Below are 24,230 nucleotides of genomic sequence, written 5' to 3'. Positions count from 1 at the left end.
AGGTATTTTAGATGGATTGCGTTTGTTCGTGGTTCACAAATCAGGCGGGTGGGACTGGGAAGTATTAGACAGTCACAGACCAGGGGGAAGTCTAGAGGGTTTTGCAATACAGTCCATAGCTGAAGATTTCACTCTCCAACCATTTGGCCCTTCTAGTTCTAGCATTTCATCAAAAAACAGACACAGACAAACATGCTTAGTTCAAACATCAGAGTTGATGTGGGAGAAAAGACCACTGGTCACCTTTAACAATCATCAGCTTACACCTGGCACACACACACACAGCTCTATGCATTTCTCACAATGTGCTACACAACAAAAGCTTTCTGGGTGCTATGCTAATCAACTCAAGATGATTACATATTTCTGAATCCTTTTCATCATGGCCCCTTTTAAACAAGCGGCCCCCGGCTGTCTTTGTCACGCACTACCCTTTGATGTCTTTAGACTAAGGTGCTCTCAGTTGTCCCTCATTTTAATCTCCTAATGAACATGATTTGTGCTAATTCCAGGCTAAGGCATGTACTGTGAAGGGGTCTCTGTGTAGGACATGGAGCGAAGGATGAGGAGAAGGGGAGGCGGGAGGGGAGACAGGTGAAGAGGGCCAATAGAGAGGGGGAGGTGGAGACATAACAGACACACAGGAGAAAACAAAAAGCCTTTGAGATTCCTGAGCACCTCTCCAGTCTGCACTGGCCCCATTCACCCACCTCTCCCTCATCCCGGTGGCTGGGTAGGTCCAGCAGCAGTACCCATAACACACACATTCCACTACTAATCAGGATCGATACACCATCAATCACATTACAAAACATATTGGATTTGTATTGACATTATAAACATATACTCTTGCTGGAGTGACTCTCACTGTGATTTCTGAACAATGTGTGTGGTGGAGGGTGATTACGATCATAAACAAACTGTGTGTGGTGGGGGGTTCCTACCATTCATGAGGGCGTAGGTGAGGATCATGACGGAGTTGTTGAGGTGGCGGTTCTCCTCTTTGACCACACGGAGGGTGTCTCTCTTCTCATGCTCCGATGCGTCTCGGGACGTGATGCCAGACGACAGGTAGACGATCACCATGTCTGTGTCTGACAGGAACACACAAGCACAGAGAGATCAGACTGATTTAGACCTGAGACTCCAGGTGGGTGATTCCCCTCTAATCAGGGACTGATTTAGACCTGGGACTCCAGGTGGATGCAATTAATTATCAGGTAGAACAGTAACCAGCAGGCTCCGGACCTCGTGGGGTAAGAGTTGAATACCCCTGCTATAGAACAAGCCTGTAGCATCAGTGGCCTGTAAGGACTGCATTTCCCATAGTTTCCTGTTCTTACTGGTGAGTTTCCGGGTGACGTTGCTGGTGTTCCTGAGGAGCTGGAAGGCCTTCTGGAAGCCCAGTGCATGCTGAGTAGGGCTGTCAGAGGCCTTGAGGTTGGTGATGAAGGCGCTCATCTTCCTCTTGGTCTCGCTGGTGGCAGGAGACAGGAAGCTCTTATAGCACTGGTCCAGAGAACAGGAGCGCACAGCCTCCGCTGAGGACAGGATGGAGACCTGGTGAAGAGGACATGACACAAGTGGGTATTACATACAAACACAACATAAACAACCCCTTTGGGATTGTCATCACGGGGCACAATCTGGTTTAGCTTCAGAGGGAGAGAAAGGGTGGTTATATCTAGAACGTGGATGGTGTCAGGGGTCATCAGTTTCAGAAAGGCTGGGGAATTGGGCTACAAGGAGGGGAGTAAGGGCTGGGTAATCAGAGCAGAGCTCCTCACCTTGTCGTGTTCATCTATAGAGTTGAGGACGACGAGGGCAGCATCTCTGGCAATCTGGAGCTGTGTTTCTGTAATGGTCACTCCGTGGTCGATTATCACCACGATGTGTTTGGACTGGGGCCGCACCGCCGTCACGTACACTGGCCTGCGAGGACCCACACGCAGACACGTGATGAGTACACAAGGGCTGTCCCAGACTAAAAAACATCTTGGTCGACCAAGAGTCGTCTGTTCTTTCAACCAATCGATTGAACAAAAATGTTAAATGCGTATTTATCCATATATTGACAGATCCTATGTGTTTTAATCAAATCAACTATTTTTACTGATCTTGTCTGATGCTTTAAGCACACTGTTTGATTAAATAATTAAGACACAAATTATTAGAGGGAATACGACCAGCAATTGATTAGATTGTGCCGGGCCGTGCTCAGACTTGCTGTGCTGTGTAAAAACAAAAAGACAGTGAATGTGTGACAAGCACCCGTTGTCTCTCTCTCCTACCTACTGTAGCAACCACCACAGAACATCAGTGTTTATCTGTCTGTCCATGTTGCTGAAGCTGCAACATAATAACAGCCATTTCTGACTGAAAAGTTCTGTTTCCAAAATCCCTCACTTGTTTTGGAAAAATATTCCATATTCCCTTAACCCTTGCTCTCTTAACGTATGCATCGCATACATGAGACCAAAGACCTATTCGCACGGGACTAGTATTACTAGAGAACGTTGATTAGTTAATTATAACTCTAGAATGTCCGTTAATCCAGAGGACGATTCGGTCGGGATTAGTTTTTTCCAAACTGCCCCCTATAATTCTTTGGCAGTTACGACAGAAGCCTGGAGGTTTTTATTCTAGGCGTGAAGATACAGTATTTCAACATGTATCATGGCGACACTAGACCAAAACATCTTTGGTATAGTGTGGCCATAATATTTGAATTGAGGAAGTGTGATCATATTAATTAGGATGTTGTAGTGACCCGCAGTACGTCCTAAATGCTCCCCAGCATTCAGATGTGAGCTAAACAGCGCAATTACACTTGAGATGCATTTAAGGCTATAGATGAGAAAACATACTTCTTATTTCCAAACATGTAGGTCAGTTGTATGCTGCTTTGTGATCTATTAACAGCAAGGGTTGCATTAAATAGGCTCAATATGTTTTACTGATGCATTTGGCAATATTCAATTAATAAGTACAAAATATATCAACAAAAACATTCACTGTGGAAGTTGATGGGCTACATGTAGGCCATTCATATATAGCTTATGCACTTCAAATTTCAATGTATCCAATCAGTTATTGTTTTCTTGCGCAAACCGCGAGCAACACCTATTTCTCTCAAAACACAGGGATGTCAATTCGCACGGGACTAGTATTATCAGTGGACAGTGGGTTATTCTGTCTGGAATTGTTGTTCTCCTGCCATGTAAAAATGACTGACAAGGCAGCAGTGGCGACCCGCCATTCAGGATAGGTGGGGCAGACCACCTGCTCAGCTAAAACTATATATTTTATAATTGTTTTGCCTGTTTTGCATGTTATTTTGGCATTAATACATGTCACATATCAGTATACAAACAATGTATAAAAAAAAACGACAAAGAAAACGAGTTAATAAAGCTGCATTAAAACATGGTCTCTTTTTTGCTTTCTTGAGTAAGGCAGCTCCAAAATGCAGTTGTTTCAGCCTAGCTCAGTGCTTTCTGTGGTGGTGAGGCACCCAGTGGAAAATACGGAGCGTAGGGGTTGGTAATGTTCTCTAGTTGCGCCGTGATAGGCTCAGTGTTCTGTCACTCATGGGGACACTACATCACCACAAAAATCTACAGGTAGACCTTAAATTCTAGCCCCTTGTGTGCTGCCATAGAGTTACAATAGAAGTGACTCAAGGGCATTGGCCACAGACAAAATTACATCAAATCACGTTATATCTACAGCAGCTTTGATTGGACTGATCATGTCAACATTATACTTTCAAAATCTTAGCTGGCAGTCATCATCATCATGAATCAAGTCGACAATCAACTGGCAAATCCTTTTCAATTCTTGTCAAATGAAGAGAAATTATAGATAAAACGCATCGGAAAGCTCGGATTTCAGTTCAATACAACTGGGAACTTGGGGGGGGGGGGGGGACAAGCATGACTGGAAAAATTTGTTTTGAACGGTTATCCAACTGGGAATTCCAAGTCGGGAACTCAGGCCTCTTTCTAGAGCTCCGACCTGAAGATCACTGATGTCATCATGATTTGACCTTGTTTTTTTTCCAGAGTTCCCAGTTGTCTTGAAAGCACCATAAATCTAGAGAATGCCAGACTTTGATAACAAACTTTGCCCATGAAGGACCGCCGCGCCACCTTCCTGTTCAAGTGAGCACAGCACAACAAGGTGATTACAAAAATGTCTTATATGCTGTTGTATAATTGATGTAATATGCCAGGTAGATAAACGTCAATTCGTAAAAATCCAAATAACTTCACAGATCTTCATTGTAAAGGGTTTAAACACTGTTTCCCATGCTTGTTCAATGAACCATAAACAATTAATGAACATGCACCTGTGGAACGGTCGTTAAGACACTAACAGCTTACAAACGGTAGGCAAATAAGGTCACAGTTATGAAAACTTAGGACACTAAAGAGGCCTTTCTACTGACTCTGAAAAATACCAAAAGAAAGATGCCCAGGGTCCCTGCTCATCTGCGTGAACGTGCCTTAGGCATGCTGCAAGGAGGCATGAGGACTGCAGATGTGGCCAGGGCAAAACAATTAAATGTCCGTACTGTGAGACACCTAAGACAGCGCCACAGGGAGACAGGACGGACAGCTGATCGTCCTCGCATTGGCAAACCACGTGTAACAATAACTGCACAGGATCCGTACATCCGAACATCACACCTGCGGGACAGGTACAGGATGGCAACAACAACTGCCAGAGTTACACCAGGAACGCACAATCCCTCCATTACAACACGCCCCCAGTTCAGCCTCTCTCAGCCTATTGCGGACAGACACTGAGGGCGTGTTGTAAGGCAGGTCCTCACCAGACATCACGTCACATATGGGCACAAACCCACCGCCGCTAGACCAGACAGGACTGGCAAAAAGTGCTCTTCTGTGATGAGTCGTGGTTTTGTCTCACCAGGGGTGACGGTCAGATTTGCGTTTATCGTCGACAGACCATGGCGGACCCTCCCTCGTGTGGTACCCTTCCTGCAGGCTCATCCTGACATGACCCTCCAGCATGACAATGCCACCAGCCATACTGCTCGTTCTGTGCGTGATATCCTGCAAGACAGGAATGTCAGTGTTCTGCAATGGCCAGCAAAGAGCCCGGATCTCAATCCCATTGAGCACGTCTGGGTACCTGTTGGATTAGAGTGTGAGGGCTAGGGCCATTCCCCCCAGAAATGTCCAGGAACTCCAGAGGAACATCTCACAGCAAGAACTGGCAAATCTGGTGCAGTCCATGAGGAGGAGATGCACTGCAGTACTTAATGCAGCTGGTGGCCACACCAGATACTGACTATTACTTTTGATTTTGACATCCCCTTTGTTCAGGGACACATTATTCAATTTCTGATAGTCACATGTCTGTGGAACTTGTTCAGTGTATGTCTCAGTTGTTGACTCTTGTTATGTTCATACAAATATTTACACATGTTAAGTTTGCTGAAAATAAACGCTACAAAATAAACGTTATTTTTTGCAAAGTTTATGTATACAGTAGCTAAGAAAGTAATACTAGGTGTATGTTGTGTAGTAAGCTGCCTCACCCGGATACATTTGGTCCCTTTTCCCCCTCATAATTTAGCCTACTGTTCTGACTTAGTGGTGCAATTCTAGCCTATAGACTGTTTTAGACAAATGTAATCATTGAATATTGTAAGAGCTTTCATTGTCTGCTTATATGCCCCCTTCATTTATCCTACGGTTCTGACTTGGTGTACAGGGAGAATACTGTAAAAACGGTCCATGTTCTGAATTAAGTCTCTGTACATTTCAAAAGTGCTGAACAAATAGTTATATCGACTACGTGTCCTAGCTCGCTCATTACTGTCTTAATCGAAAAATTACAGATTGCCTCATAAGCTCGTCGTCCATTACATTGCCTGACCTCCCCAAGGAAACATCCTCGTCTTTTTGAAAAATAATTTGAAGTTATAAGCGCAGGTCGTATTTTTATTTCACCTTTATTTACCCAGGTAGGCTAGTTGAGAACAAGTTCTCATTTACAACTGCGACCTGGCGAAGATAAAGCAAAGCGACAAAAACAACAGCACAGGGTTGCACATGGGATAAACAAATGTACAGTCAATAACACAATAGAAAAGGTCTGTGTACAGTGTGTGTAAATGTAGTAAGATTAGAGAGGTAAGGTAATAAATAGACCATAGAGGTGAAAAAATTACAATTTCACATTAACACTGGAGTGATAGTTGTGCAGAAGATGAATGTGCAAGTAGAGATACTGGGGTGCAAAAAAACTACCAAAAAAATAACATTATGGGGATAAGGTGGGCTATTTACAGATGGGCTATGTACAGCTGCAGCGATCGGTTAGCTGCTCAGATAGCAGATGTTTAAAGTTGGTGAGGGAAATAAAAGTCTCCAACTTCAGCGATTTTTGCAATTCGTTCCAGTCACAGGCAGCAGAGAACTGGAAGGACATGCGGCCGAATGACGTGTTGGCTTTGGGGATGATCAGTGAGATATACCTGCTGGAGCACGTGCTACGGGTGGGTGTTGTTATCGTGACCAGTGAACTGAGATAAAGCGGAGTTTTACCTAGCATGGACTTATAGATGACCTGGAGCCAGTGGATCTGGCGACGAATATGTAGCAAGGGCCAGCCGACTAGAGCATACAGGTCGCAGTGGTGGGTGGTATAAGGTGTTTTAGTAACAAAATGGATGGCAATATGATAAACTGCATCTAGTTTGCTGAGTATTGGAAGCTATTTTGTAGATGACATCGCCGAAGTCAAGGATCGGTAGGATAGTCAGTTTTACTAGTGTAAGTTTTCGGCGTGAGTGAAGGAGGCTTTGTTGCGAAATAGAAAGCCGACTCTAGATTTGATTTTGGATTGGAGATGTTTGATATGAGTCTGGAAGGAGAGTTTGCAGTCTAGCCAGACACCTAGGTACTTATAGATGTCCACATATTCTAGGTCGGAACCATCCAGGGTCGTGATGCTAGTCGGTCGTGCGGGTGCAGTTGAAAAGCATGCATTTGGTTTTTCTAGCGTTTGGAGGTTAGATAGCACAGTGTCCAAGGAAGGGCCAGAAGTATATAGAATGGTGTCGTCTGCGTGGTGGATCAGGGAATCGCCCGCAGCAAGAGCAACATCATTGATATATACTGAGAAAAGAGTCGGCCCGAGAATTGAACCATGTGGTACCCCCATAGAGACTGCCAGAGGACCGGACAACATGCCCTCCGATTTGACACACTGAACTCGATCTGCAACGTAGTTGGTGAACCAGACAAGGCAGTCATTAGAACAACCGAGGCTACTGAGTCTGCCGATAAGAATATGGTGCTTGACAAAGTCGAAAGCCTTGGCCAAGTCGATGAAGACGGCTAGAGAGTACTGTCTTTTATCAATGGCGGTTATGATATTGTTTAGTACCTGTCATAGTTGAAGTGTACCTATGATGAAAATTACAGGCCTCTCTCATCTTTTTAAGTGGGAGAACTTGCACAATTGGTGGCTGACTAAATACTTTTTTGCCCCACTGTATATATATATATATATATATATAAAAAGAAAGTGATACATTTAACTATATATATATACAGTGGGGCAAAAAAGTATTTAGTCAGCCACCAATTGTGCACGTGGCCGTGCTGCTGCTCCAATTTCAACTGTTCTGCCCGCGGCTATGGAATCCTAACCTGTTCACCGGCCATGCTACCTGTCCCAGACCTGCTGTTTTCAACTCTCTAGTGACAGCATTTAATCCTGAGGTGCTGACCTGTACCCTCGACAACCACTGTGATTATTATTATTTGACCCTGCTGTCATCTATGAACATTTGAACATCTTGGCCATGTTCTGTTATAATAGCCTGGTTCCTCTCTAGGTTTCTTCCTAGGTTCTGGCCTTGCTAGGGAGTTTTTCCTAGCCACCGTGCTTCTACACCTGCATTGCTTGCTGTTTGCGGTTTCAGGCTGGGATTCTGTACAGCACTTTGTGACATCAGCTGATGTAAGAACAGCTTTATAAATACATTTGATTGGTTGATGATTTATGTAACAATAATTTCTCCATTCTTGCCCATGCGTTTAGGGCTAGTTGATTGTACTGTTAATCTAGGTGATGGTGTGTGATTGTATTGCTAGTCTGGAAGTGTAACATTTTAGTCATTTAGTTGTACTGTACCTGCTGCGGTGCTCGTAGTTGCCCTTGCAGTGGAACTTGTGGGCGGGGAACACAGTGAAGATGCCCTCCTCTGAGCTGAAGTACTGCCACTTGATGCCCGGGTTGGACTTCAGGTTATCTGCCAACACTACAGAGGAGAGGATGAGACACGTCAGTATTACAAACCGTAGGTAGGATTAATGTTAGAGAGAGAGGGTGAGTAAGCAAGAGCAACAGAGTGAGAGAGGTAGGGTTGATACCGTTTAAATTCTGAGGGATTCTGGGTGATGAAGTATTATGAAACACAGAGAGTGTTCTGTGCTCTCAGACACCAGTCAGACACCAGTCAGAAACCAGTCAGACACCAGTCAGACACCAGTCAGACACCAGTCAGAGCAAGACTTTAAAAGGGTTAACCTAGTCTCCTCTAGTCTGTGTGTGAAGAGTGAGAGTTAGCTTACATGAGAATAATACTACTAATACTAATGTAAGGCCTGGCATAAAGTCCCATTACCTATATGACAGTGTCAGACTGGATGTCAGATTAAACTGTTAATTAAACTGTTAATTCTGAAAGTGTAACTTAAGTGTAACTGTGGGCTCTTAGTTGGCCTAATGTTGTCAACGGCACACTGTACATCTACACTACATGACCAAAAATATGTGGACACCTGCTTGTCGAACATTTCATTCCAGAATCATATGCATTAACATGGAGTTGGTCCCTACTTTGCTGATTTAACAGCCTCCATTCTTCTGGGAAGGCTTTCCACTAGATGTTGGAACATTGCTGCGGGGACTTGCTTCAATTAGTGAGGTTGGGTACTGATGTAGGCTGATTGACAAACAATTTCTGTATGCACCTCGCTTTGTGCACGGGGGCATTGTCATACTGAAACAGGAAAGGGCCTTCCCCAAACTGTTGCCACAAAGTTGGAAGCACAGAATCGTCTAGAATGTCATTGTATAATGTAGTGTTAAGATTTTCCTTCACTGGAACTAAGGGGCCTGAACCATGAAAAACAGTCCAAGACAATTATTCCTTCTCCACCAACCTTTACAGTCGGTACTATGCATTGGGGCAGGTAGCGTTCTCTGGGCATCCGCTAAACCAAAATTAGTCCGTCAAACTGCCAGATGGTGAAGTGTGATTCATCACTCCAGAGAACATTCAACAGTCAACGCTTGGTATTGCGCATGATCTTAGGCTTGTGTACGGCTTCTCAGCCATGGAAACCCATTTCATGAAGCTCCTGTTTTATCTATGGAGATTGCCTGTGTGTGCTCAATTTGTTTTATACCTGTCAGCAACAGGTGTGGCTGAAATAGCCACATCCACTAATTTGAAGGGGTGTACACATACTTTTGTATAGATCGTGTATTTTAAGAAGTCTCAACTTAAGCCAAACTTTCTCAGAGTATCAACAAACATGTGACTTTCAAGAGAAGTTTCTTGTTTCCTGGTTTGTTATATTACTGCATTGCAGGCTGATCAAGCAGCAGCATCTGCCAGGGAACAGGATCAAATTAGCTGCCTAAACAAACAGACTTTTATTGGGTCAGAGAAGTCAAGAGAATCTTCAGAGAGATCAGATCACAAACCCTGCAGCTTCCTGTCTGGCGGAGCACAACAACAGAGGAACACAAACAGCCATTCACATGAAACAGACGAAAGAGAGGGGGAGGGACACCAGATTCCTCAACCAGTGCCAAAAAGTGTTACTATGTCTTGGTATGTGTGTGTCTTGCTCCTCGATAACAAAGTAGGGCCCTGAAGATGGATAACAGCACACATGATAACAGCATTTAAAGTGCCACTCCAGTCTCTTTTCACCTCATTTAACACCCGATTTCCTGAAAAAATGGCATATCTCAATAAGTGGTCCAGGTAGGTCATGACAGAGCACAAGTGGGGGGGGGCTTCCTAGTTTGTTCTCCGTTGCTCCTATATTGGTCCTCAAGCAAGGGGGGAGTCTGATGACATCACAGATTCCCATCAGACAAACTCCTAGAATGACCTATTCCTTGAAGTTTGTCTAAAAAAAAAACACTGTTTGCTCAAAAAGTATTTGTTTATCCGTCAGTCTGTGTACTCTACTGTATTTATACTACACTTTATTACCCCACATGCTGACCCAATCTACTCACGATTTCCTAACACAATACCCAACATTGAACTACAAACCAGCAGCCCTCTAGAACACAGTACCCTATATAGACCAACACTACAACATGAACACAGTACCCTATATAGACCAACACTACAACAACATGAACACAGTACCCTATATAGACCAACACTACAACATGAACACAGTACCCTATATAGATCAACACTACAACAACATGAACACAGTACCCTATATAGACCAACACTACAACAACATGAACACAGTACCCTATATAGACCAACACTACAAAATGAACACAATCCCTATTTAGGTACCGATACCAGAAAGGAGATACCAGAATGGAGATACCAGAACGGAGATACCAGAACGGAGATGAGATGAGGAAAACAATAACCAGAAGGACGAGTCCAGGAAAAAAAGATCACCTGACACGTCTCGCTCATTTCTCACTCTCTCCTCCTCTGGATAATCTTCCTTTCTCTTTGGTTGTTCAGACTGGGTCCAGACAAAATGGGGACGATAAATGCTAGCAGAGGCTGGAGGTCAAGACTGGCTGAGGAATGGAGGCTTGGCGGTAACATGAACTCCTGATGACTGCTTTGGAAAAATAAGCTCTGAGATGAAGATGTATCGCCCTAATCTGCTTCGAAGGCGGAGAGGCCTGGAATTTGGACGGAGAGGGTGTGAGAGACGTAGAGACGGGTAGGGGAACAAGCTGCTTCAGTACAGTCAGGACATGGGTTAGTGATATTCTGCCATGATAAGTGGAGTCAGGGAGAGAGGGATTGGGGTAGGGTGATGAGGGATTGTCTGAATTGTCTGAATTGTCTGAATTGTGGATTGTCTGAACTTTGACTGGGAGTGTTCTGATGCAGAAGTTAAATGATGACTTCATCATATCTGATTATGATTGGCTAACAGCAGTTCAGAAGGCCCGACAAAGCCTTATAATGTAGAATGAGAAAAACATCCAGTTCCTGAATGGAGAAGCAGACCAAAATACTTCCTTTGATCTCAGAGAAAAAGAGAAAGAGAGAAAGAGAGAGAGAGAGAAGAGAGAGAAGAGAGAGAAAGAGAGAAAGAGAGAAAGAGAGAAAGAGAGAGAGAAAGGGAGAAAGGGAGAGAGAGAGAGAGAGAAAGAGAGAGAGAGAAAGAGAGAGAGAGAAAGAGAAAGAGAAAGAGAGAGAGAGAGAGAGAGAGAGAGAGAGAAAGAGAGAGAGAGAAAGAGAGAGAGAGAAAGAGAAAGAGAAAGAGAGAGAGAGAGAAAGAGAGAGAAAGAGAGAGAAAGGGAGAGAGAGAGAGAGAGAGAGAAAGAGAGAGAGAAAGAGAGAGAGAGAAAGAGAGAGAGAAAGAGAGAGAGAAAGAGAGAGAGAGAAAGAGAGAAAGAGAGAGAGAAAGAGAGAGGGGGAGAGAGAGCAAGAGAGAGAGAGAGCAAGAGTGAGTAGGAAAATAGAAGGGGCAGAGAGGAGGGGAGTAAACAGAATACAAAGTTGTCTAATAATGCATGGAAAAGGCACAGTTCATTATTTCCATCAAAGCCCTTCCATCAAAGCCCGTTCAAAGCCCTTTTCCTTTTAAGATGTAACCATATGGTGAGGAATATTAATTTCTTAGAAATATGGGTTGCCGTAAAGGGTGGTAAGGGTAAGGGGTTAAGTGGTAGTGAGGGGGTAAGGGGGAAGTGAGGAGGGTAAGGGTAAGGGGTAGTGAGGAGGGTAAGGGTAAGGGGTAAGTGAGGAGGGTAAGGGGTAAGTGAGGAGGGTAAGGGGTAAGTGAGGAGGGTAAGGGGTAAGTGAGGAGGGTAAGGGGTAAGTGAGGAGGGTAAGGGGTGGTGGGGTAATGGGGTAGTAAAGGGGGTAAGGGGTAGTGATGGGGTAATGGGGTAGTAAAGGGGGTAAGGGGTAGTGATGGGGTAATGGGGTAGTAAGGGGGGTAAGGGAGAAGTGAGGAGGGTAAGGGGTGGTAGGGGTACGGGGGTAATGAGGAGGGTAAGGGGTGGTAGGAGTAATGGTGTAATGAGGAGGGTAAGGGTAAGGGGTAGTGAGGAGGGTAAGGGTAAGGGGGAAGTAAGGAGGGTAAGGGGTAGTGAGGATGGTAAGGGTAAGGGGTAGTGAGGAGGGTAAGGGGGAAGTGAGGAGGGTAAGGGGTAGTGAGGAGGGTAAGGGGTAGTGAGGAGGGTAAGGGGTAGTGAGGAGGGTAAGGGGGAAGTGAGGAGGGTAAGGGGGAAGTGAGGAGGGTAAGGGGGAAGTGAGGAGGGTAAGGGGGAAGTGAGGATGGTAAGGAGGAAGTGAGGATGGTAAGGAGGAAGTGAGGATGGTAAGGAGGAAGTGAGGATGGTAAGGGTAAGGGGTAGTGAATGGGTAAGGGGTAGTGAGGGGGAAGTGAGGAGGGTAAGGGGCGGTGGGGTAATGGGGTAGTAAAGGGGGTAAGGGGTAGTGACGGGGTAATAAGGGGGGTAAGGGAGAAGTGAGGAGGGTAAGGGGTGGTAGGGGTAATGGTGTAATGAGGAGGGTAAGGGGTAGTGGGGGGGTACGGGGGAAGTGAGGAGGGTTAGGGATAGCGAGGGGGTAAGAGGGTAGCGAGGGGGTAAGGGGTAAGTGAGGAGGGTAAGGGGTAGTGAGGAGGGTAAGGGGTAAGTGAGGAGCGTAAGGGGTAAGTGAGGAGCGTAAGGGGTAAGTGAGGAGGGTAAGGGGGTAGTGAGGAGGGTAAGGGGGTAGTGAGGAGGGTAAGGGGGAAGTGAGGAGGGTAAGGGGGAAGTGAGGAGGGTAAGGGGGAAGTGAGGAGGGTAAGGGGTAGTGAGGAGGGTAAGGGGTAGTGAGGAGGGTAAGGGGGAAGTGAGGACGGTAAGGGTAAGGGGTAGTGAATGGGTAAGGGGTAGTGAGGGGGAAGTGAGGAGGGTAAGGGGTGGTGGGGTAGTGACGGGGTAATGGGGTAGTAAGGGGGGTAAGGGAGAGGTGAGGAGGGTAAGGGGGAAGTGAGGAGGGTAAGGGGGAAGTGAGGAGGGTAAGGGGGAAGTGAGGAGGGTAAGGGGTAGTGAGGAGGGTAAGGGGTAGTGAGGAGGGTAAGGGGGAAGTGAGGACGGTAAGGGTAAGGGGTAGTGAATGGGTAAGGGGTAGTGAGGGGGAAGTGAGGAGGGTAAGGGGTGGTGGGGTAATGGGGTAGTAAAGGGGGTAAGGGGTAGTGACGGGGTAATGGGGTAGTAAGGGGGGTATGGGAGAAGTGAGGAGGGTAAGGGGTGGTAGGGGTACGGGGGTAATGAGGAGGGTAAGGGGTGGTAGGAGTAATGGTGTAATGAGGAGGGTAAGGGTAAGGGGTAGTGAGGAGGGTAAGGGGTAAGTAAGGAGGGTAAGGGGGAAGTGAGGAGGGTAAGGGGTAGTGAGGAGGGTAAGGAGGAAGTGAGGAGGGTAAGGGGGAAGTGAGGAGGGTAAGGGGGAAGTGAGGAGGGTAAGGGGTAGTGGGGGGGTACGGGGGAAGTGAGGAGGGTTAGGGATAGCGAGGGGGGTAAGAGGGGTAAGGGGTAGTGAGGGGGTAAGGGGGTAGCGAGGGGGTAAGGGGTAAGTGAGGAGGGTAAGGGGTAGTGAGGAGGGTAAGGGGTAAGTGAGGAGGGTAAGGGGTAAGTGAGGAGGGTAAGGGGGTAGTGAGGAGGGTAAGGGGGTAGTGAGGAGGGGAAGGGGGAAGTGAGGAGGGTAAGGGGGTAGTGAGGAGGGTAAGGGGTAGTGAATGGGTAAGGGGTAGTGAGGGGGAAGTGAGGAGGGTAAGGGGTGGTGGGGTAATGGGGTAGTAAGGGGGTAAGGGGTAGTGACGGGGTAATGGGGTAGTAAGGGGGGTAAGGGAGAGGTGAGGAGGGTAAGGGGGAAGTGAGGAGGGTAAGGGGGAAGTGAGGAGGGTAAGGGGGAAGTGAGGAGGGTAAGGGGTCAGTGGGTCTGGCGACGAATATGTAGCGAGGGCCAGCCGACTAGAGCATACAAGTCGCAGTGGTGGGTGGTATAAGGTGCTTTAGTGACAAAACGGATGGCACTGTGATAGACTGCATCCAGTTTGCTGAGTAGAGTGTTGGAAGCCATTTTGTAGATGACATCGCCGAAGTCGAGGATCGGTAGGATAGTCAGTTTTACTAGGGTAAGCTTGGCGGCGTGAGTGAAGGAGGCTTTGTTGCGGAATAGAAAGCCGACTCTTGATTTGATTTTCGATTGGAGATGTTTGATATGAGTCTGGAAGGAGAGTTTGCAGTCTAGCTAGACACCTAGGTACTTATAGACGTCCACATATTCTAGGTCGGAACCATCCAGGGGGAAGTGAGGAGGGTAAGGGGGAAGTGAGGAGGGTAAGGGGTAGTGAGGAGGGTAAGGGGTAGTGAGGAGGGTAAGGGGGAAGTGAGGACGGTAAGGGTAAGGGGTAGTGAATGGGTAAGGGGTAGTGAGGGGGTAAGGGGTGGTGGGGTAATGGGGTAGTAAGGGGGGTAAGGGAGAAGTGAGGAGGGTAAGGGCTGGGAGGGGTACGGGGGTAATGAGGAGGGTAAGGGGTGGTAGGAGTAATGGTGTAATGAGGAGGGTGAGGGTAAGGGGTAGTGAGGAGGGTAAGGGTAAGGGGGAAGTGAGGAGGATAAGGGGGAAGTGAGGAGGGTAAGGGGTAAGTAAGGAGGGTAAGGGGGAAGTGAGGAGGGTAAGGGGTAGTGAGGAGGGTAAGGAGGAAGTGAGGAGGGTAAGGGGGAAGTGAGGAGGGTAAGGGGGAAGTGAGGAGGGTAAGGGGTAGTGGGGGGGGTACGGGGGAAGTGAGGAGGGTTAGGGATAGCGAGGGGGTAAGAGGGGTAAGGGGTAGTGAGGGGGTAAGGGGGTAGCGAGGGGGTAAGGGGTAAGTGAGGAGGGTAAGGGGTAGTGAGGAGGGTAAGGGGTAAGTGAGGAGGGTAAGGGGTAAGTGAGGAGGGTAAGGGGGTAGTGAGGAGGGTAAGGGGGTAGTGAGGAGGGGAAGGGGGAAGTGAGGAGGGTAAGGGGGTAGTGAGGAGGGTAAGGGGTAGTGAATGGGTAAGGGGTAGTGAGGGGGAAGTGAGGAGGGTAAGGGGTGGTGGGGTAATGGGGTAGTAAGGGGGTAAGGGGTAGTGACGGGGTAATGGGGTAGTAAGGGGGGTAAGGGAGAGGTGAGGAGGGTAAGGGGGAAGTGAGGAGGGTAAGGGGGAAGTGAGGAGGGTAAGGGGGAAGTGAGGAGGGTAAGGGGTCAGTGGGTCTGGCGACGAATATGTAGCGAGGGCCAGCCGACTAGAGCATACAAGTCGCAGTGGTGGGTGGTATAAGGTGCTTTAGTGACAAAACGGATGGCACTGTGATAGACTGCATCCAGTTTGCTGAGTAGAGTGTTGGAAGCCATTTTGTAGATGACATCGCCGAAGTCGAGGATCGGTAGGATAGTCAGTTTTACTAGGGTAAGCTTGGCGGCGTGAGTGAAGGAGGCTTTGTTGCGGAATAGAAAGCCGACTCTTGATTTGATTTTCGATTGGAGATGTTTGATATGAGTCTGGAAGGAGAGTTTGCAGTCTAGCTAGACACCTAGGTACTTATAGACGTCCACATATTCTAGGTCGGAACCATCCAGGGGGAAGTGAGGAGGGTAAGGGGGAAGTGAGGAGGGTAAGGGGTAGTGAGGAGGGTAAGGGGTAGTGAGGAGGGTAAGGGGGAAGTGAGGACGGTAAGGGTAAGGGGTAGTGAATGGGTAAGGGGTAGTGAGGGGGAAGTGAGGGGGTAAGGGGTGGTGGGGTAATGGGGTAGTAAGGGGGGTAAGGGAGAAGTGAGGAGGGTAAGGGCTGGGAGGGGTACGGGGGTAATGAGGAGGGTAAGGGGTGGTAGGAGTAATGGTGTAATGAGGAGGGTGAGGGTAAGGGGTAGTGAGGAGGGTAAGGGTAAGGGGGAAGTGAGGAGGATAAGGGGGAAGTGAGGAGGGTAAGGGGTAAGGGGTAGTGACGGGGTAATGGGGGTAGTAAGGGGGGTAAGGGAGAAGTGAGGAGGGTAAGGGGTGGTAGGGGTACGGGGGTAATGAGGAGGCTAAGGGGTGGTAGGAGTAATGGTGTAATGAGGAGGGTAAGGGTAAGGGGTAGTGAGGAGGGTAAGGGTAAGGGGGAAGTAAGGAGGGTAAGGGTAAGGGGTAGTGAGGATGGTAAGGGTAAGGGGGTAGTGAGGATGGTAAGGGTAAGGGGGAAGTGAGGAGGGTAAGGGGGAAGTGAGGAGGGTAAGGGGGAAGTGAGGAGGGTAAGGGGGAAGTGAGGAGGGTAAGGGGTAGTGAGGAGGGTAAGGGGGAAGTGAGGATGGTAAGGGTAAGGGGTAGTGAGGGGGAAGTGAGGAGGGTAAGGGGCGGTGGGGTAATGGGGTAGTAAAGAGGGTAAGGGGTAGTGACGGGGTAATAAGGGGGGTAAGGGAGAAGTGAGGAGGGTACGGGGTGGTAGGGGTACGGGGGTAATGAGGAGGGTAAGGGGAGGTAGGAGTAATGGTGTAATGAGGAGGGTAAGGGGTAGTGGGGGGGTACGGGGGAAGTGAGGAGGGGTTAGGGATAGCGAGGGGGTAAGAGGGGTAAGGGGTAGTGAGGGGGTAAGGGGGAAGTGAGGAGGGTAAGGGTAGCGAGGGGGTAAGAGGGGGAAAGGGGGAAGTGAGGAGGGTAAGGGGTAGCGAGGGGGTAAGAGGGGGAAAGGGGGAAGTGAGGAGGGTAAGGGGTAGCGAGGGGGTAAGGGGGAAGTGAGGAGGGTAAGGGGGAAGTGATGAGGGTAAGGGTAAGGGGTAGTGAGTGGGTAAGGGGGAAGTGAGGAGGGTAAGGGGTGGTATGGGTAATGGGGTAGTAAGGGATAGTGAGGGGGTAGTAAGGGGGGTAAGGGGTAGTGAGGGGCAAGGGGGTAGTAAGGGGGGTAAGGGGTAGTGAGGGGGCAAGGGGGAAGTGAGGAGGGTAAGGGGTGGTGGGGTAAGGGGGGTAGTAAGGGGGGTAAGGGGTAGTGAGGGGGGTAAGGAGTGGTAGGGGTAAGGGGTAATGAGGAGGGTAAAGGGTGGTAGGGGTTAATGGGGTAGTAAGGGTAATGGGGTACTGAGGAGGGTAAGGGGGAAGTGAGGATGGTAAGGGTAAGGGGTAGTAAGGGGGGTAAGTGGTAGTGAGGGGGTAAGAGGGGAAGTTGAGGAGTTAAGGGGGGTAGTGGGTAGGGGAGTGGTAAGGGTAGGGGTAGTGAGTGGGTAAGGGGGAAGTGAGGATGGGTAAGGGGGTGGTATGGGTAATGGGGTAGTAAGGGATAGTGAGGGGGTAGTAAGGTAGGGGGTAGGGGTAGTGAGGGGGCAAGGGGAAGTGAGGAGGGTAAGGGGTGGTGGGGTAAGGGGGTAGTAAGGGGGGTAAGGGGGTAGTGAGGGGGTAAGGAGTGGTAGGGGTAGGGGGGTAATAGGAGGGTCAAAGGGGTGGTAGGGGTAATGGGGTAGTAAGGGTAATGGTGTACTGAGGAGGGGTAAGGGCGAAGTGAGGACGGTAAGGGTAAGGGTAGTAAGGGGGGGTAAGGGGTAGTGAGGGGTAAGGGGGAAGTGAGGAGGGTAAGGGGTAGTGACGGGGTAAGGGGTAGTGAGGGGTACGGGGGTAATGAGAGGGTAGGGGTGGTAGGAGTAATGGTGTAAGGAGGAGGTAAGGGTAAGGGGTAGTGAGGAGGGTAAGGGTAAGGGGGAAGTGAGAAGGATAAGGGGGAAGTGAGGAGGGTAAGGGTAAGGGGTAGTGACGGGGTAATGGGGTAGTAAGGGGGGTAAGGAGAAGTGAGGAGGGTAAGGGGTGGTAGGAGTAATGGTGTTAATGAGGACAGGGTAAGGGTAAGTGAGGAGGGGTAAGGGTAAGGGGGAAGTAAGGAGGGTAAGGGTAAGGTGGTAGTGAGGATGGTAGGGTAAGGGGTAGTGAGGATGGTAAGGGTAAGGGCGAAGTGAGGAGGGTAAGGGGGAAGTGAGGAGGGTAAGGGGGAAGTGAGGAGGGTAAGGGGGAAGTGAGGAGGGTAAGGGCGAAGTGAGGAGGGTAAGGGGTAGTGAGGAGGGTAAGGGGGAAGTGAGGATGGTAAGGGTAAGGGGGTAGTGAGGGGGAAGTGAGGAGGGTAAGGGGCGGTGGGGTAATGGGGGTAGTAAAGGGGGTAAGGGGTAGTGACGGTGGGTAATAAGGGGGGTAAGGGAGAAGTGAGGAGGGTAAGGGGTGGTAGGGGTACGGGGGTAATGAGGAGGGTAAGGGAGGTAGGAGTAATGGTGTAATGAGGAGGGTAAGGGGTAGTGGGGGGGTACGGGGGAAGTGAGGAGGGGTTAGGATAGCGAGGGGGTAAGAGGGGGTAAGGGGTAGTGAGGGGTAAGGGGGAAGTGAGGAGGGTAAGGGGTAGCGAGGGGGTAAGAGGGGGGAAAGGGGGAAGTGAGTGAGGGGTAAGGGGGAAGTGATGAGGGTAAGGGTAAGGGTAGTGAGTGGGTAAGGGGGAAGTGAGGAGGGTAAAGGGGGTGGTATGGGTAATGGGTAGTAAGGGATAGTGAGGTGGTAGTAAGGGGGGTAAGGGGTAGTGAGGGGGCAAGGGGTAGTAAAGGGGGTAAGGGTAGTGAGGGGGCAAGGGGGGAAGTGAGGAGGGTAAGGGGTGGTGGGGTAAGGGGGTAGTAAGGGGGTAAGGGGTAGTGAGGGGGGTAAGGAGTGGTAGGGGTAAGGGGGTAATGAGGAGGGTAAAGGGTGGTAGGGGTAATGGGGTAGTAAGGGTAATGGGGGTACTGAGGAGGGTAAGGAGTGGTAGGGGTAAGGGGTAATGAGGAGGGGTAAAGGTGGTAGGGGTAATGGGGTAGTAAGGGTAATGGGTACTGAGGAGGGTAAGGGGAAGTGAGGATGGTAAGGGTAAGGGGTAGTAAGGGGGGGTAAGTGGTAGTGAGGGGTAAGGGGGAAGTGAGGAGGGTAAGGGGTAGTGAGGAGGGTAAGGGTAAGGGGTAGTGAGTGGGTAAGGGGGAAGTGAGGAGGGTAAGGGGTGGTATGGGTAATGTGGTAGTAAGGGATAGTGAGGGGGTAGTAAGGGGGTAAGGGGGTAGTGAGGGGGCAAGGGGGAAGTGAGGAGGGTAAGGGTGGGTGGGGTAAGGGGGGGTAGTAAGGGGGGTAAGGGGTAGTGAGGGGGGTAAGGAGTGGTAGGGGTAAGGGGGTAATGAGGAGGGTAAAGGGTGGTAGGGGTAATGGGGTAGTAAGGGTAATGGTGTACTGAGGAGGGTAAGGGCGAAGTGAGGACGGTAAGGGTAAGGGGTAGTAAGGGGGGTAAGGGGTAGTGAGGGGGTAAGGGGGAAGTGAGGAGGGTAAGGGGTAGTGACGGGGTAAGGGGTAGTGAGGGCGAAGTCAGGAGGGTAAGGGGTGGTAGGGGTAATGGGGTAGTAAAGGGGGTAAGAGGTAGTGACGGGGTAATGGGGTAGTAAGGGGGGTAAGGGAGAAGTGAGGAGGGTAAGGGGTAGCAAGGGGGTAAGGGGTAGTGAGGAGCGTAAGGGGGTAGTGAGGAGGGTAAGGGGGTAGTGAGGAGGGTAAGGGGTGGTATGGGTAATGGGGTAGTAAGGGGGGTAAGGGGTAAGTGAGGAGGGTAAGGGGGTAGTGAGGAGGGTAAGGGGTAGTGAGGAGGGTAAGGGGTAAGTGAGGGGGGTAAGGGCTGATAGTGGTAGAAGGTGACCCACCTGAGTTGAGGTCCCGTCCAGGGTTGAAGGCTCGACTGTTGACCGTGGGGGAGAGCCTGTCACAGCAGATGGTCTTGGACACGTTGGTGTTGAAGTTACCATCAAACCTGAATAAAGATAAAGACATGTTTACAACAGAACCAATTGGACGTATATTTCACTTATCCACCATAGAAGTAATATCTCTCAGAAAGAGAAGGCAGGAGGACGATAATAAAAAGATAGAAAGAGAAACTGAATCTGGACTGAATCTGAAATGCATAGTGTGCTGATGCAAACTGCAACAACCATCTCACTGACGCCCATGCTGTGTGGAATATATGCTTCTCATCCTCCCAGTGATGCACCACATGCATAGGTGGGGTACAAGTAGTGTGTGGTGGGTGTCTGGGGGGGTGGTGGGTGTATGGTTGCTCTAAGCCCAGTAGATTCCCTATCACATAGGGTTGGCAGCCCCCTGGCCACTCCGTGCCGTCATAGCAGCTAGTCTTATCCATCCCAGCATTGTTTTCAGGCTGCCTCAGCCACGAAAGAAAAGCAGATAGAGGGATGGGGAGAGGAGAGGAGGGAGGCGTCTTTGGGGAGCAGGCTGCTCCACCCTGCACCATGGCCAGGTCACTTTGATCCAACACCACCCCCCATGCACCCCCCCCCCCCCCCCCCCACACACACAAACACCAACACAACCAACCACCAGTAAACTGTTATTCCCTGTCGCACACACACACACAACCAACCACCAGTAAACTGTTATTCCCTGTCGCACACACACACACAACCAACCACCAGTAACCTGTTATTCCCTGTCGCACGCACGCACACACGCATGTCATACTCTCTCTCGCCACCCCATCCGGAGCTTGAGAGAGTGTGTTTGATTGACAGCTGCTCTGATGTACAAGATGCTTTGAACTTCAGACATTTAATTCCCATCGGGTTACAGTCATTATTATTCCCCTCCAACACACTTTACATGAGCAGGCTAAGAAAATGTTCCAGAGAAAATATACATTTGCAAGTGCTTTGAATTCAACATCAAAACCAGGAGAATGAGAGCGGTGCAGGAGTGAGGGAGAGAGAAAGAAGAGAGAAGGAGGAGAGAGAGGGAGGAGAAAGAGAAAAACCTTGCAGCGTGTAAATGAGGGTTTTGAAAAACATCTCAGGTTTTAAAAGGGGTAGAAAATAAATCAATATACAGTACCAATCAAGGGTTTGGACTCCTAGTCATTCAAGGGGTTTTCTTTATTTTTACTGTTTTCTACATTGATGTCTTCACTATTATTATCCAAACTATGAAATAACACATATGGAATCATGAAGCAACCAAAAGTGTGAAATCACAATATATTTTAAATGTGAGATTTTTCTGATCCTTGATGACATCTTTGCACACTCTTGGCATTCTCTCAAACAGCTTCATGACGAATGCTTTTCCAACCGTCTTGAAGGAGTTCCCACATATGCTGAGCACTTGTTGGCTGCTTTTCCTTCACTCTGCAGTCCAACTCATCCCAAACCATCTCAATTGGATTGAGGTCGGTGATTGTGGAGGCCAGGTCATCTGATGCAGCACTCCATCACTCTCCTTCTTGGTCAAATAGCCCTTACACAGCCTGGAGGTGTGTTGGGTCATTGTCCTGTTGCAAAACAAATGATAGTGGGACTAAGGGCAAACCAGATGGGGTGGCATATCGCTGCGGAATGCCGTGGTAGCCATGCTGGTTAAATGTGCCTTGAATTCTAAATAAATCACTGACAGTGTCACCAGCAAAGCACCCCCACGCAGTCCAACTCATCCCAAACCATCTCAATTGGATTGAGGTCGGTGATTGTGGAGGCCAGGTCATCTGATGCAGCACTCCATCACTCTCCTTCTTGGTCAAATAGCCCTTACACAGCCTGGAGGTGTGTTGGGTCATTGTCCTGTTGCAAAACAAATGATAGTGGGACTAAGGGCAAACCAGAAGGGGTGGCATATCGCTGCGGAATGCCGTGGTAGCCATGCTGGTTAAATGTGCCTTGAATTCTAAATAAATCACTGACAGTGTCACCAGCAAAGCACCCCCACACCTCCATTCTTCACGTGGGAACCACACATGCGGAGATCATATGTTCACCAACACTTCGTATCACAAAGGACAGATGTCCACCGGTCTAATGTCCATTTCTCGTATTTCTTGGCCAAAGGAAGGCTCTTTGTCTTATTGGTGTCCTTTAATAGCGGTTTCTTTGCAGCAATGCGACCATGAAGGCCTTTGAACAGTTGATGTTGAGATGTGCATGTTACTTGAACTCTGTGAAGCATTTATTTTGGCTGCAATCTGAGGTGCAGTTAACTCTAATGAACGTATCCTCGGCAGCAAAGGTAACTATGGGTCTTCCTTTCCTGTGGCGGTCCTCATGAGAGTCAGTTTCATCATAGCGCTAGATGGTTTTTGCGACTGCACTTGAAGAAACGTTAAAAGTTCTTGACATTTCAGGTTGACTGACCTTCATGTCTTAAAGTAATGAACTGTCATCATAATATGGACTTGGTCTTTTACTAAATAGGGCTATCTTCTGTATACCACCCCTACATTGTCACAACACAACTGACCATCTCAAACGCATTGCGGAAAGAAATTCCACAAATTCACATTCAACAAGGCACACCTGTTAATTGAAATGCATTCCAGGTGACTACCTCATGCAGCTGGTTGAGAGAATGCCAAGAGTGTGCAAAGCTGTCATCAAGGGCAAAGGGTGGATACTTTGAAGAACCTAAATTATCAAATATTTTCATTTGTTTATAACTTTTGTTTAGTACATGATTCCATAGGTCATTTCATACATTTGATGTTTTCACTATTATTCTACAAATTAGTTTTATATTTTTTTAATTTCACCAGGTAGGCTAGTTGAGAACAAGTTCTCATTTACAACTGCGACCTGGCCAAGATAAAGCATAGCAGTGTGAACAGACAACAACACAAAGTTACACAATGTAGGTGGAAAATAGTCAAAATACAGAAAAGCCCTTGAATGAGTAGGTGTCCCCAAACTTTTGACTGATACTGTATATGAAACAACCCCTGAAGCTGCATTAAGAGGGAGCATTTCCTTATACCAGAATCGCATACCGCTCTTCCATTACTTGTAGCTTTAGCTAGCTTATGACGAGGCCTCCTGAGATCTCCTGATATGGACAGAAGCATGTGGTGTGACAGACTGTCCGTCAGTCAGTGAGAGGTACCATCGGCCCATTTTCAAGCTTTGTAGGTCAGTTAAGCCCCTCTCTTTCCTCATCAATCCCTCTCTATCTCATGTTCAAACAGAGGCTTCATTAGCTCACACACTGAGCAAACAGAAAAACAGCCATTCCTGATCCCAGCTCAGACCAGAGCCCAAGAACCTAGTTCCATTTAAGAATGGAGGCCACGGTGTTCTTGGATACCTTGAATGCTGCAGCAATCCTGTCGTCTCGGAGCTCTACGGACAATTTATTCGACCTCATGGCTTGGTTTTTGCTCTGACATGCACTGTGAACTGTGGGACTTTATATAGACAAGTGTGTGCCTTTCCAAATCATGTCCAGTCAATTGAATTTACCACAGCTGGACTCCAATCAAGTTGTAGAAACATCTCAAGGGTGAGCAATGGAAACAGGATGCACCTGAGCTCAATTGAGTCTCATAGCAAAGGGTCTGAATACTTATGTAAATGTATGTTTTTTATGTGTGTGAAAAAATTGTAAACACCTGTTTCCGCTTTGTCATTTTGGGGCAGGTTAATGAGGGAAAAATAATTGTATCCGTTTTAGAATAAGGCTGTAATGTAACAAAATGTGGAAAAAGTCAAGGTGTCTGAATACTGTCCGATTACAGTTTGTCCTTATCATATTATCCACAGAGCAACACTACAATACCACCACACTGGAGAGTGTAGCCAGACACAAACATCAGAAGTGATTGGGTGGAACACAATACAGGTTCTCCTCCAGCCTCCATCTAGTAAATGACAGCCTGGGAATAACCATTATAACAATAAAACCCTGTATATCAACCCCGTCATTATCTAAACACACAGCTATCCAGCTAAACACCTTCTCTCATCTCTACCTGCCTACCTGGCTGGCTGGTCTTCCTGAGGTAGCTGTAGTCAGAGAGAAACAGATATAATGTGTTCAATTTAATACTGTAGCTAGAGCCTTCCGTCGGTCTGTGAAGGGGGTGTCTGTGTTCTGTCTGGCACTGGGAGCTGAGCTGCAGTAGAAGTGACAGTTATGGCAGCTTTCTATATTACATTC

At 48.3% G+C, this 24,230-nt stretch overlaps 1 protein-coding gene across 2 annotated transcripts in view; it reads right to left on the bottom strand.

The window, feature by feature from the left end:
• cachd1 (cache domain containing 1) overlaps positions 1-24,230 on the bottom strand; it is a 116,926-nt gene that overhangs the window by 36,143 nt on the left and 56,553 nt on the right. For both annotated transcript variants that reach the window (XM_031785634.1, XM_031785635.1), the window contains exons 4-8: positions 19,946-20,052; positions 8,179-8,305; positions 1,788-1,932; positions 1,344-1,560; positions 945-1,094 (exon numbers count right to left, since the gene is read on the bottom strand). In XM_031785634.1, coding sequence (XP_031641494.1) covers positions 945-1,094; positions 1,344-1,560; positions 1,788-1,932; positions 8,179-8,305; positions 19,946-20,052 — 746 coding nt within the window. The remainder of the gene's footprint in view (positions 1-944; positions 1,095-1,343; positions 1,561-1,787; positions 1,933-8,178; positions 8,306-19,945; positions 20,053-24,230) is intronic.

Source organism: Oncorhynchus kisutch, linkage group LG13 (assembly GCF_002021735.2).
Source record: "Oncorhynchus kisutch isolate 150728-3 linkage group LG13, Okis_V2, whole genome shotgun sequence".
In the NCBI taxonomy this organism is placed as follows: domain Eukaryota; kingdom Metazoa; phylum Chordata; class Actinopteri; order Salmoniformes; family Salmonidae; genus Oncorhynchus; species Oncorhynchus kisutch.
This window is presented reverse-complemented; position numbering and strand designations above follow the sequence as displayed.